At 40.9% G+C, this 13684-nt stretch overlaps 1 protein-coding gene across 5 annotated transcripts in view; it reads right to left on the reverse strand.

The window, feature by feature from the left end:
* Lpin2 (lipin 2) overlaps positions 1-13684 on the reverse strand; it is a 63998-nt gene that overhangs the window by 25312 nt on the left and 25002 nt on the right. For all 5 annotated transcript variants that reach the window (XM_076917416.1, XM_076917417.1, XM_034483624.2 and 2 more), the window contains 2 exons: positions 9596-9796; positions 2265-2360 (listed from right to left, as the gene is read on the reverse strand). In XM_076917416.1, the coding sequence (XP_076773531.1) occupies positions 2265-2360; positions 9596-9787 (288 nt within the window). In that variant the 5' untranslated portion in view covers positions 9788-9796. The remainder of the gene's footprint in view (positions 1-2264; positions 2361-9595; positions 9797-13684) is intronic.

A 13684-nucleotide genomic window follows, 5' to 3' on the forward strand; every position in this document is an offset into this window, starting at 1 on the left:
TATAGTAAGCTGTAAAGTGAAATAAATTCATGGTGTTGATCACAGCACTGGAAACCTAGCTAAGACATCCACTAACCAATAAGACAATGGTTAGCTAAGCCAGTAAGACCTCACCATGGACACTGTGCAGCTATGAAAGAGGTTGTTTCAGCATTGCTGACTGAAAAGGAATGTTGATGTGGACAGTCATGTGAGAAAAAGTCAGAGAAACAAAACACCTGATGGGCTTTTGTTACCTTCTAATTCATTTTAAAAGCAAGTCTTTATTATTATTTATTATTAGTTTATTGTTATATTTATTATTAGTTTATTATTGTTGTTCTATTCATACTATATGTCATAGTATAGTGATTCTAATGTTTGTTTAATAAATTTGGATATTTTTACTTTTATTGTATTGTGTTTTCTTTTGAAACACTGCCTCACTAAGTAGCTCTGGCTGTCCTAGAACTTACTATATAAGTGCAGTGAAACCCACTCAATGTAGTTACTATAGTGCAGTAAAATCTACTCAATTTAGTCAAATGTGGAACAGAAAAAAACCTGCCAAAGCAGGCTTTACATAGAAATGTTGGCAGCACCTACAGCCAGTCAAGGACTCTCAGGAACCCAGATCTACTGGGCTATGCGATGATAACCAGATGATATTTATTATGCTTCACTCTGCTCCTTGCCTCTGCTTCTGAGGAGGTGAGATGTAGTTTAGATCATGTAAATGCAGATGAGTAACACACCAGCAAGAGGTCCAGGAAAACAGCAGCCAGGGAGACTCCTCTGCAAGCTGCAGGGTACACAGAGCAGCACCTCATGCTCTTAAGCTAAACACCGACCAAAACAAAATAACGCTGTTTTGCTATTGGCTACTCTTGGTGTCACCAGGTTAACAGCTCGCTTGCAAAAGCCTCCGTGTCCTAATAACTTGAAACTTCTTATTTTTGCTGTAAGACTTAATTTCTTATGGAAAAAGATATAATGATGCTCCTATAATGTTAGAAAAGAGCCACAATGACTGCGTCAAGGACAGTTTGTTCGGGCTGGAGAGATGGCTCAGAAGTTAGGAGCACCGACTACTCTTCCAGAGTTCAATTCCCAGCAACCACATGGTAGCTCTCAAACACCTATAATGAGATCTGATGCCCTCTTCTGGTGTGTCTGAAGATAGCTACAGTGCACTCACATACAATAAATAAATAAATAAATAAATAAATAAATAAATAAATTAGAAGAAGAGGAGGAGGAGGAAGAGGGAGAGAAAGAAGAGGAAGAGGAGGAGGAAGAGGAGGAAGCGGAAGAGGAGGAGGAAGAAGAGGAGGAAGAGGAGGAGGAGGAAGAAGAGGAGGAGGAGGAAAAAGAAGGAGGAGGAAGAGGAAGAAGAAGAAGAGGAAGAGGAGGAAGAGGAAGAGGAGGGAGAGAAAGAAGAGGAAGGAGAGGAGGAGGAAGACGAGGAGGAAGAGGAGAAAGGAGAGGAGGAGGAGGAAGAGGAGGAGGAGGAAGAAGGAGAAGAGGAGGAAGAAGAGGAGGAGGAGTTTCTTTTTCCAAGTGGGTTATGTGTGCCTGGGAGTGCACAAGGATAGGAACTTGTATAGATTTTTCTGTCTTGTAGAAGAGGTCAAATTGGCCAATTAGCATTATAATTGGCTAATCAATTTATATCTCTTGATATCAAAGTTCAGTGGTTCTTAAAGTCATGGGTATAATGTTCCTAACTAAATAAAGGAGTCATTCTTGAAAGCTTTATTATGTGTATGTGTGCATGGATTCGTGTGTGTGTGTGTGTGGGGGGGGGGTGTACGTGGCACAGCATCAGTCTGGCATCAGAGAACAACTCTGTGGAGTTCTTTCTGTTTTTATGTGGCTCTAGATACAAAACTCAGGTTTGTCAGGCCTCTGTGGAACGTGCCTTTAACACTGAGCTATCTCTCTGGCCCCATGAACACGCTAAAGGCCACATAGGTCACATGCACACGTAGTCTAAAGACATATGCCCCAAGGCGAAGCTGCATAACTTCAGGTCAAAGCATAAGCTATAATGGACATGAAGCAGGAAAGCCCTTTGGTATGACAACAAGCAGCTTTCTGCACGTTCTCTGTACCCTGAAAGCTGGTGTGAGCTCTTTTCTGGGACAGTGACTTCAACATACAATGAAAGCTTGTTTAGCCAATAATAATTATTTACACAATCCTGGAAACAGCAGACCAGCTGTTCTGTGACATGCATGCTACAGAAGGCTGACTCAGCATGCAAAGAGGCTTTGAGAACTTACATATTCTTCTTCCGTCTCCTCTACAAAGAAGGCTTCTCCATTATCACCCAGTTTCATGTGAAGATCCACGGCACTGCCGTTGATTTCTATGTCAATCTGAGGAGCAGACAAATGTGGGTTAGCATAAAGAGACTTTTCCTTCAGGCTTAGCTAAACCCAAATTCTGGGCTCTCCAGCCAAACTTGACACTGGGTTTCTAAGCTACAGCCCTAGAGAAACACTGTTACTAACCCCACAGACATACCCCCCACCAATAAACTTGGGGAACTCAGGTAATGACGGGTTGAAAGAAAATGCTTTCACATTTATTTTCACTGCATTTAAAAAGTTTATTTCTTAATCTCTCAGTTTTATTTTCTTTTTGGAAGACAAGGACTGGCTATGTAGCCTACCCTGATCTTGAACTCACAGTATTCTGCCTCAGTTTTCAAGTGTGGTGGTTACAGGTTGACCCACCATGCCCAGCTTAACCTTCAGAATACTGTGAAATGGAAGAAACATTTTGTACTTGCCAAGTTATAGCATAAGCAGGGTTCATATTGCAGAACTCAGATACTCAACTATTTCAGTGACTCCAGTATTGAGTTGTGAGCATATTCTCTGCAAGCACTTTTATCCCAGGTCACTATGCAACAGCAGACATGGTTAGGACCAGTGAGTAGTCACTGGCCTCCTGCAGCCTGTGCTGGTGACTGGCCACAGAGTTTTGTTACTCAGTTCAGCCACAGAGCGAAGCGTGGTGGGCATATGTGTATGTGTATATATGTATGTACATGTATGTGTGTGCATGGGTGCACATGTATGTGTGTGCATGGGGGTCAGAGATCAACCTCAGGTTCTAAGTCCTTCGGCATTATTCATCTTTCTAAGACAAGGCCTCCTCTCTCACTGGGACTGGGGCTTGCCTGATCAGGGTAGACTGGCTGGACAGAAAGCCTTAGCGATCTGCTTCTGTCTCCCCAGAGCTAATACAACAGCACATGCTACCAAGTCCAGCATTTACATGGGTTCAGAAATTCAAAGTTGGGTCCACATACTTGTATATCAAGCACTTTACTGACTGAACTATCTTTCCAGACCCCATGTAACATTTCGTAAAATTAAACAACTCACGGAGTTAATTATTGACCAAGATATGAAAATACAGAAAAAAAGGAAAGAACTGATAGTGTTGTAAGGAAAATACAGCTTTTCCAAGATTGTGCCCAGTAAGTCGGTATACATTCTCATCAAGGACATTTTCCTTGTTAACAGATGGAGACCACTACAGAAAACCACAACCAGCCCAAACGCAGAGCTATGGAGGCCAGTCCCAATGGATGCACAAAACTCCTGCATGTTGCTGGAATACTGTAAGAGCCAGATGGCTGGAGTGTGCTGTTGGACTGTGTTTCTTAGGAATGTTAGAGGTGTCATCTGTAAAGCCACATGGCTGCCCAAACATGTGAGTTCAAAGACAACAACAAAGCACGCTAATGTGGATGAGGCTTCAGCTCTATAAAGACAACTACAGTGACTATGGAACACTGAGTGTGAGAGTAACCTCTGTAGGGAAAGCATACCTGCTACTTACCATGATCTGTCATGAAAACATCCATACAAGTGACATTATACAGACCAAGTAGGCTGTACTTATGTGTTTCAGAATACACACACACACACACACACACACAAGCATATATAACAATAATGAAAACAGTCATGAATTTGAAGGAGAGCCAGGATAGGTATTGGGGGAGGCTTTGGAGGGAAGAAAGGGAAAGGAAAAATGTTATTTACATTATAACCTCAAAGATTAAAATAGTTTAATAAAAAAAATTAAAATCAAATTGAGAGTTATACAGAAAACAGCTCACTCTAGGAACCATGAGCTTGGAGCTTTTGGACAGACCTAGATCTACAAGCAGAAGAACTATATATAGATAAAAGTCTTTAGGTGTCCGTAAGATGTCTTTATATATATATATGTACATATTATTTATTTAATATATTTAGATATTTATATATATATAAACATACATTATTATGTGTGTGCATTACATGCAGACCTGTTTCCTGATCTGCCCAACTGAGACATCCTAGAAGCAATGACACCTCAGTAGTAACGAGAAAAACCTGTGGCCAGATCTTTGCTTCTAAATACAAGTCTTAAAAACAACTCGAGCTCTTTGGACAAGTAAAGTGAGTGATCCTAAAGTTGAAGCAAGGAAAACAGATAAGGGGTAAACCCTACTGTAAAACTAATACCTATGAGTTCACATGGCAGAAACTGATTAACTTAAGAATTAAACAGATGATAGAGCAAAGATAGCCCTTAATATAGAATTTAAGTTAGGAATTAGAATAAAAATAAATTATGGGAAACAGGATTATTTGCATAAGCCTAATAAAGAGAAGATCAAACACTGTTCTCCAAGAGGATCCAGCAGACAGCATGAATCCAGGGACTCAGTATCACGAGTCTAAGGCATGCAGTGCAGATGATACCCGGATGGGAGTCCTAAGGCAAGAGTGACCATCACTTTGCATTCTTACTCAAAGGACCAAGGGCAAACCCAACCTGATGGACAATTGTAACTTCTGTATTCCTTAACACCAAACAGGCACAGGGAAAAGTGCAAAGTCAACATTAGAAAGGACCCTGAAACAGAAAGCAGACAGTCCTAGAAAAACTGGTGATATCTGGATAATGTCTCTAGTTGGCAGTGTGTGTCACTATAAATTTCTGGTTTTTGGCAACTCTTAATGGCAATATAAAATGCTAACATTAAGGAAAAGAAACTGGGTAGCAGAATCTCTTAAAACTGTTTTATTTATGAATACCGGGAACTGGGAAAGAGGTCAAGGGCAGAGGCCATTCTGACCGTGTGGAGATTTAGGAATAACTTTCTGAAGTTGATTTATTTTTTCTTCCACAAGTTCCAAGTACTGAACTTAGGTTGTCATATTTGAATGACAAGCACTGTCACTGACTATTCTCATCTAAAAGAAGTTTTTGTGAATTACATCTGTGACTTGCCTAGAAGTACAAAATGAACATATTCCCCTTACTTTTTAGAGATGGCAACATATGCCATTTTCTGTGTGTGTCATACATGTGTGTGTGTGTTGTGTGTGTACACGTGTGCACACGTGCGCTTTTCTTCGTTGCTCTCCACTCTATATCCTGAAACAACATATTTCACTGGAACCTCAGTACACTTTGGTTAGTGAACCTACGCAGCTTGCTTCAGGGATTGGGTCTGGCCCTCCTGTACGCTGGGATTACAAATGGGTCACCCATCGCTCTGCAGCAAGCACTTTCACCCAGTGAAGCACCTCATCCAATGTCAGTTTCCAAAGAGCATTTACCCTGCCTCATTTTCTAGTCAGCTTTCTTTACACTTTATTTTACTGAATATTTACTGCCAAGAAATCAAGGAGTAGAACTATGATTTCTGAGGTGCCTTAGCCTAGCAACAGCTTCTAAAATCATGAAAGATGTTTACTAACGTAAAACATTTTAAGAGGGGTTGAAGACACAGCTCAGTGGTTATGGCACCAACTGCTTTTGCAGAGGACCTAAGATGAAATCTCAGCTCCCATGTCAGACAGTTCCCAACTACCTGTAACTCCAGCTCCAAACTGACGTCCTTTTCTGATCTCCTCAGGCAGCTACACTCACATGTGCAGCTACACACACATACACATTAAAAATAAAACTAAAAAAATGTAAAGGTAAATACAAGTATTTCAATGAAATTACATATCTCATCTTTAATTAAAATACATCAGTGTATTTGAATTGTTCATACTTAGATGCTATCCATTTAACCTAATGGAGATAAAATTAAATAATGTGTCTTTTAAAATGCAAATTCAAAGTCTAAATTGTTTAGGCATCATCTTAGAAAAAAACTAACACTACACAGCCATTATCTCGGGTTTCATATCCATCATTCAATATGTTTACTTATTTTACTGTCTTGATTTGTCTATAAGTAAAGTTTTATCTTTCCAAAAATTTAAACATATGTCAAATTGTGCCAGTACTGAGTGCACCTAAAAGAATGTGCAAGAACTCCTTAGGCAACCCCTCCCCCCGCCCACCCCCCCCACCAAAAAAAACTAATCTGTGCGCATGATCATGAACATGGTTCCCTTGGTGGAACTATGGCCTTTTGGGAAAAGTATGTCACTGGGGGTGGGCTTTGACATTTCAAGAGCCCAAACCAAGCCCAGTTTCTCTTTCTCTGTCTCTAATTTGCAGACAAGAATGTAAGCTCTCAGCTCCTCCTGCAGCACCAGGCCAGTCTGTATCCATGATTCCTGCCTTGATGGTCATGGACTCACCCTCACAAGCCCCTAGTTAAATGTTCTCTTATATACATACGTTGCTTTGGTAATGGTATCTCTTCACAGCAACAGAACAGTAACTAAGACAAGCACCAAGGTAGAGTAAGAGCTTCCTAAGGTTACTATTTTGAGGAGGACTCTCAATTTGTCAAATTCTAGTGATACTGTTTAATACGGTGGTGACTCATTATTCCCTACAATTGTATTTCCTAGACCGTGCTTTAGTCTTGCTCAATGTATACAGCTGATGTTAGAAACAAGAAGATGCACAGATACTGGATGTAATGAATGTCTGCTTTGATGTGCATCCTTTAGTTGAGAATATCTCTGATACCTTCTGGGGATCCACCCATCCTTATTTCAGACTGTACATTTCAAGTGGATTCTGGTGAAGGCGAGGCTTTTGTTTAATCCAACCCAATGAACTTGTTCCATTCCAGCTACACAGTGACTAGCCTGGGACGGATGTGATCCAAGCATGAAGCCAGCGCTTCTAAAGGCAGTGTCTCTCTCCTGTGCTGGCCGAGTTAATGGCAGTGAGCTTGGCAGCACTAGCTGCTGTCTGGCATGAGGAAGAACTCAAACAATCAGAGGTGAAACTCTAAGGTGGGGAACCAGAATCCTGGCAGCGCCTTTAAAACCTTCCTAAATCAGGACTGACTGACTAAAGCAGATGTCCCTGGACTTTGGTTTCACAAGCTTTTCTGCTAATGACAGTAGGAGGGTGGGCTTTTGTTACCCATGTTGGGGACAGTTCCAATACACTGGGCATTTACTTCAATAATCATGATACCGATTTTGTGAAACATTAACAAAAAGTTTACTTTCTGAGATTCAACCGGAGTTATTTATTGGACGTTACAGGAGTACTGGTCTTCTGTCAAACATGAATACATCAGAGGAAATAACTGTCTAACAGAAGTTTTAGTCAATTTAAAAATCAATGAATAGCTTACCCTAATCCAAAAAGACTTGAGACAAGAGGTTAATGTAAACTACCAGTGTATCTTGAGACAGATAAAGCTTAAGTTTTACTGTCATAAAAAAAAAAAAGCTGTGTTTTGGTAAACCAAATGGACAAATTTTTTCTCAAATATATCTCTGAGATTCTAGGATATGAAGGAAGGGAACAGCAAAGAAGAAATTCTTTTCTTGGGCCCTGTGAATTATGATCCTAAAAGTAATGGTGGGGGGTGGGGGAGGGGGGCAGTACTGACAAGATATTTAACCTTGACTGGGTATTTAACAGTTAATGAAATCACCTGTGTAACCTGGTAAAGAAATTACATCTCTAATTACAAAGTACACAGAGAATACACACACCTGCTCCGCTCCTCACACAGAGGACAAGTGTCTGCACACATCTGCTCAGCTCCACTCTTAAAGGCCAAAAGCTTGAGTCAACCTATCAATTAGAAACCTGGTTCCAGGGAATGGTGGTGGTGGTGGTGAGGGTATGGTGTGGTGGGAGAGAACTTGCTAGGAAGACCCCCAAAGGAAATTTTACAAAGAGATCCTTGCACATCTATGGAGAAACAACTCTAATATGAAAGTACTAATAGTGTCACTACAAAAACCACAAGGAAAACAAACACGAAAGGCACTCGCTATGGCTGCACAACACTGCCCTAGAGCAGAGGCTGCCAGGTCAAGAAGTAGAACTGTAGCTGCATTTGCTTTCTAACGGGATTGAGCAAAGGCTAGTCCAAAAAAAAAAAATGATTTTATAACATCCCCAAAAGATGTTTCTTTTCAGAATGAAAAAAAAAAAAAAAAGTCTAGTTTTGGGAAACCCATTTTCTTTCACTTTCAAAAACCTAAAGCCTAAGCAGAGGGAGATATATATCCAAAAACCACCGTCAAACCTTGTGAACTCATGCATGTGGGTCCTTTAGTACACACTTCCAGCTGTGCTACCAAGTGGAAAAGTGCTCCAACAGGCTCCAAAATCTTAGTAAGAGTTGCTGACATTGTCTGGGTAGATACGGGAGTGAAAAGTTGCCAAGTACATGCTCTACAGTTTTATCATTAACTTGGTTTTAAAACTTACCACACATACAATTCAAAGCCTTTTTATTGCCTAACACTTGAGGGACAGGATAATTTAAAAACACCCAAACATTGTCCCCCGACCCCTACCACCATTAAACGCAAAAGAGGGAAAATACAAACATTCAATTGGGGCATTTATTTCTTTTAAATAAATATAATCTACACTTGATTACATGAATTTTGTCTACCTACTCATAATTAGTACAACAATATTATCATACCATGTGTGTTTGCATGTGTGTATGGATGGACCTATAAATAAATAAATTTAATAGGTTCTCATGTATCTCAAGCTGGCCTCACATCTACAATGTGGCTGAGCTGAAAATGATTCTGTCTTTCTGGTCCTTCTGTCTCTACCTCCTCAGTGCCTAGATAGGCTTTGTGCGTGTTATGCAAATATTTTACTGACCAAGCTGTATCTCCAGACTGCATTACTTTATTTTTAGGGACCCTCTTTTTTTTTTTTTTTTTTTTTTTTTTTTTTAAATAAATCGAGGGTTTAAAGTGTGCACATGAGCCACAGGGTACATGTGGTGGTCACTGGATGATTTCTGAGTATACTCTCTTGTTCCACCATGTCGGTCTCAGGGGTTAAACTTGGGTCATCAGAATTGATGGCACGAGCCTTTCCTCACTGGATCATCTTGCTGGCCCTACACTATATTAAAGTGCTATATTAAGTAAAGTAAAATCTCCTTTTTAAAATAAGCCCAACATCCTCGTCTGTAACTATCTTCAGTTTTATTCTGAGTTTCTTCATAATTTCAGTTTCTTTTTCATTTGGAGAAACTTTCTGTAAGAGTCTTTTGAATTTAGAAGCCACTTCAAAAGCAGTACCTATAAAGTTGGTTCCTTACCACAGTCTTCAATAGCATGCAAGTTTAAAAAGCAAAAAGAGTAACAGGAAGGGGCCAGGTCACCACGATGACTTGTGCACTCACCACTTTCTCCTTGGACCTCAGGACACCCAGCTTTCCGAAGCGCACGTGAAAAGGAGAGCACTGATAGGAGCCATCCTGCTGCCTCACCACGACCACATCGATGCACCCAGACAAAGTGGCTTGGTTAATGCCCTTGTAGAGTTCCTTCACAGTGACAAGCACCTGCCCAGCCAGCTGGCCCACATAATTCATGGTTTGAGACTGTAAGAAAATAAATGATTTCAGCACAAAATTTGACAACTAATAGTAATGACATAACGAGTTTGACTAAACATATGCTCTCATCTGCTATTCGGAGCCCATTACTCTCCTGCTGCCCTGCTACATCACATGTCTCTACAAGAGGACTGACATCTCAGACTGATATGCCTTAAGTGGGGTCAGAGGCTACGGAAGTTCCATTTCCTTTCACACCCCAGGGTGGGGACAACTGTCTTCATAGACTACACTGACTCCATCTCCCTCCACCAATAAGCTCAGGACCTGCAGTCTAATCACCACAGCACATTCCTGCCAAGGTAGTCTGCAACCTACTACGACCACTCTGACCACAGCAGTCAAGCACAAAAGGCCCAGGAGATTGTCACCTCCAGGAGAAACTTGCGATTCATCTTCTCAGAGAAACAAGGGATACAACTGATAGTTGAGATGTTATGGTTCAGACACATGCTGTGTCAAGCAAACTGTGGTGAGCTGCCCCAGGACACATTACTTCAGAACCTCAACATAACATAATGGTACATAATGCCTGTGTCCCACAATGTTCATAGTACAAAAAGGGTTTTAGTTTCTCAACTCACTACTCAAATCAAGATCATCAGAGCTCTGCAATTTAAAGAAGAGGAGGTACATCTAAACCTGGCTTCATCCCTTACCCCAACTCTTCCAGTGAAAAACCCAACCCACACCAAAACAAACCCTTTAGTCCTCGGGCTGTGAGATCTCATTCCAGCGGTTGAACACACCATCACTCAACAGACACCTTCATGTTATATTAAAGCCAAATCCACAGAGTCCTTCCCCTTGATGTAGGATCAGAGAAACCCTCCAGTTTTAGGCTAATCCAGAAGTCAATCTTTATCGGACTCTAGAGTAATGAGTCCAAACTACTAACTGCGCAGAGTGGCCTCTCTAAACCAGCTCTGGCTGCCCTCAGCTCTAAGTTCCATCTCTGCAAAGTTCTAGAGAGACATTCTGTGTTGTCAAGTGAGTCCTAAGTGGAACAGGGACAAAGTGCTGATTCCCTAAAAAAATGAAGGGGACCTGCCAGGTCCCACCTGCACATAACTCAGCCTACCCACCAGAGCTGGGCAGTGCCTAAGGCAGGACAGACTCCACTCAACAGTCTATACAGAGGTGACTGTAACCAGGGGCTAGCTGTTTGGCGGCCTGAAGCATGTAACCCCGATTATTCCCCTGGTTATTCCAAGGTTTCCAATGCATGTACCAAAGAGCTTGCTTTGAAGCCATGTACACAAACAGCCAAATTCACTACACTCTTCTAAGGTGGAGAGATGTCATAATTATAAAGAAAATATGTTGTAATTATGAAACAACCATAAACAGATAGCTTTGGTTCTTTGGTTTTAGGATGAGGACGGTTGCCTTGACTTTGATAACAAGGCCAGATTAAATAATACATCAAATACTTAATTTTTGAAATTTTTATTTTTTGAGACAAATTCTCACTGTACAGTCCTGGCTAGCCCGGAATTCAGGATGTAGACTAGACTGCTTCTGAGCTCAGAGGGATCTGCCCGCCCCTGCCTCCTGGATGCTGGGATTAAAGGTGCTGCCATACCTGGCCAATCTTTCTCTCTTTGTGGCCAAGATGGCCTAGAACTCAAGATTTTAGTCTCTTAAATGTTGGGATTACAGATGTATGCTACTATATCTGACAATAACTATTTCTTGAATAAAGAAAGAACTATCAAAAGAACTACCAATAAGCAAGCTAAAACCAATAAACAGCCACGAGTCATTATTATACTGTGTGCAGCAGAAATACTATTCCATCAGAATGCTCATGAATCATCTCATTGTATTTTTTCTTTTTGAGATGGTCTCACTATGTAGCCCTGGCTGACCTGGAATTCACTATGAGGACCCTACTGGCCTTGACTCACAGAGATCCACTTGCCTCTGCCTCCTGAGTACCACCATACCTGGCTCAATGTGTTTTTAAAAAGTAACATTTCTGGATCACGAGTTCAGAGACAGCCTGGGCTGTATGTGATCCTACGTCTAAAACACCAAATAATCAAAAGTAAACTACTGTGAGACCTTCAGTGTAGACCTTCAGGCCTCTAAGAAAGAATATGGCCACCCCTAAATCCTCTACTGATTGTCCACTCAACTGAGTGTCCTGTACTTGGAATGCACCAGCAAACTAGCACAACCAGAATGCCAACAGTCTCAGGTAAGGACCAGACATGCCAGACAGTGTTAATGTACACCTTTAATCCCAGCGCTCGGGAAGCAGAGGCAGGTGGATCTCTGAGTTTGAAGCCAGCATGGCCTACAAAGTGAATTCCAGGACAGCCAGGGCTACACAGAGACACTGTGTCTAGGATGGGGTTGGGGTTGTGAAGAACCAGAATACCACTTATCAGCACAAGGATCCTGTTGCCTCATACGGTCACACACAGTGTTTTCTTGCCTTCTCCTCCACAGTCCCTGGCAACATTAATATGTTCTTTATTTCTGAAATGTCTGCCATTTAGAAAGGAAGTCATATAAACAGCACCATGGAGTATGTAGGACTGCCTTCTGTCCCATATATTCTTCTGGAGACTTATCCAGATGGCTGTATCAACGAACTCATTCTATTTTATTGCTGTACAGTTTTCATGATGTAGATTTACCATTAAATACAAAACAAAATAAAACCCCCAAACTTCTTTACTTGTTGAAGGACAAGTTTGTTGAACTGCAGTTTCTGGCTGTTACAGATAAAGCCACAGTTTTAAGTATCCACACATCGTGTGTGTACAAATGAGTGCAGCTTGTCAGTGCAAACAACTGTCAGACCACTTTCTAGAATTGCTCTACCACTTCATCTTCCCACCAGCAATGTCTACAAGGTGAAATTATCTGGCATCTGCACACAAGGAGGCATTACTGTTTAGCCATGACATTTTACAAAGATTTGGATTTCTTTAATACCTAACAATGCTGAACAGCTTTCCACGTACTGGTCTGTCCCATGAGTGTCTGTCTATGGCATCAAAGAGTCCTCATCTCACTAACAAGGGAAGGAAATGCAAATCTTTGTTCCAACTTCTGTGGTCATGGCATACAGCCATTTAATGTTAAAGACATTAAATGTTATCTCCAAAACCAGACCTGAGGTGAAATTCATTTGGAGGTAATTCCACTCATCACCTTTTACCAGAAATGTTTCTTTGCCACCTATCGCACCTGAGTCTTCCTGTCCTCTGTCTTAAGCTACACTCGTTTACAATATGCTGCTTTATCTGCTGCACCACAGTACACACAGTCAGTATATGACTGACCAGTGGTAGTAATGATAAAATGAATACTGTTACAATTTGTACAAAAAACCTAACAGTATAGACCTTAAGAAAGAAGCCAAAAAACTGCTACTTCTCCATATCTATATTCAGCCATAAACAACCGTGTTCTAAATGTGTAACAAGCTTACGTCAACCAGAGCATACAATCCATAATTAAGTTTAACAACATCTATTCAGGATGATTTTAATTACTGTGGTTAAGAGATATGCTGTTATACATGAAAATCTATTGTGTAAATTTAGTTGCTAAATGTAGAAAAATACAAGTTGATAAGAAACTTGTTTTCTCTTGGGAGGTATGAAGCCCTTTGGGTTCAAATTTTGTAGGTTATAAAAACAAAAGTATATGGAGGCCAGGACCGAAACAGGTACTAACCCCAGAAACAGCTGGAACAACTTGCAGACTACACAGGAAACCTAGTAGCAGTTACTCTCAGAGAGCCCACTTACCTCAACATAGACCTTATTTTGAGACAGGATTTCATGGTATGATCTTGGCTGTCCGGGAGAGAACTTACTTTGTACACTAAACTAGCCTCAAACTCACAGAGAG

The sequence above is a fragment of the Arvicanthis niloticus genome, chromosome 21, assembly GCF_011762505.2.
Source record: "Arvicanthis niloticus isolate mArvNil1 chromosome 21, mArvNil1.pat.X, whole genome shotgun sequence".
Classification (NCBI taxonomy): Eukaryota; Metazoa; Chordata; class Mammalia; order Rodentia; family Muridae; genus Arvicanthis; species Arvicanthis niloticus.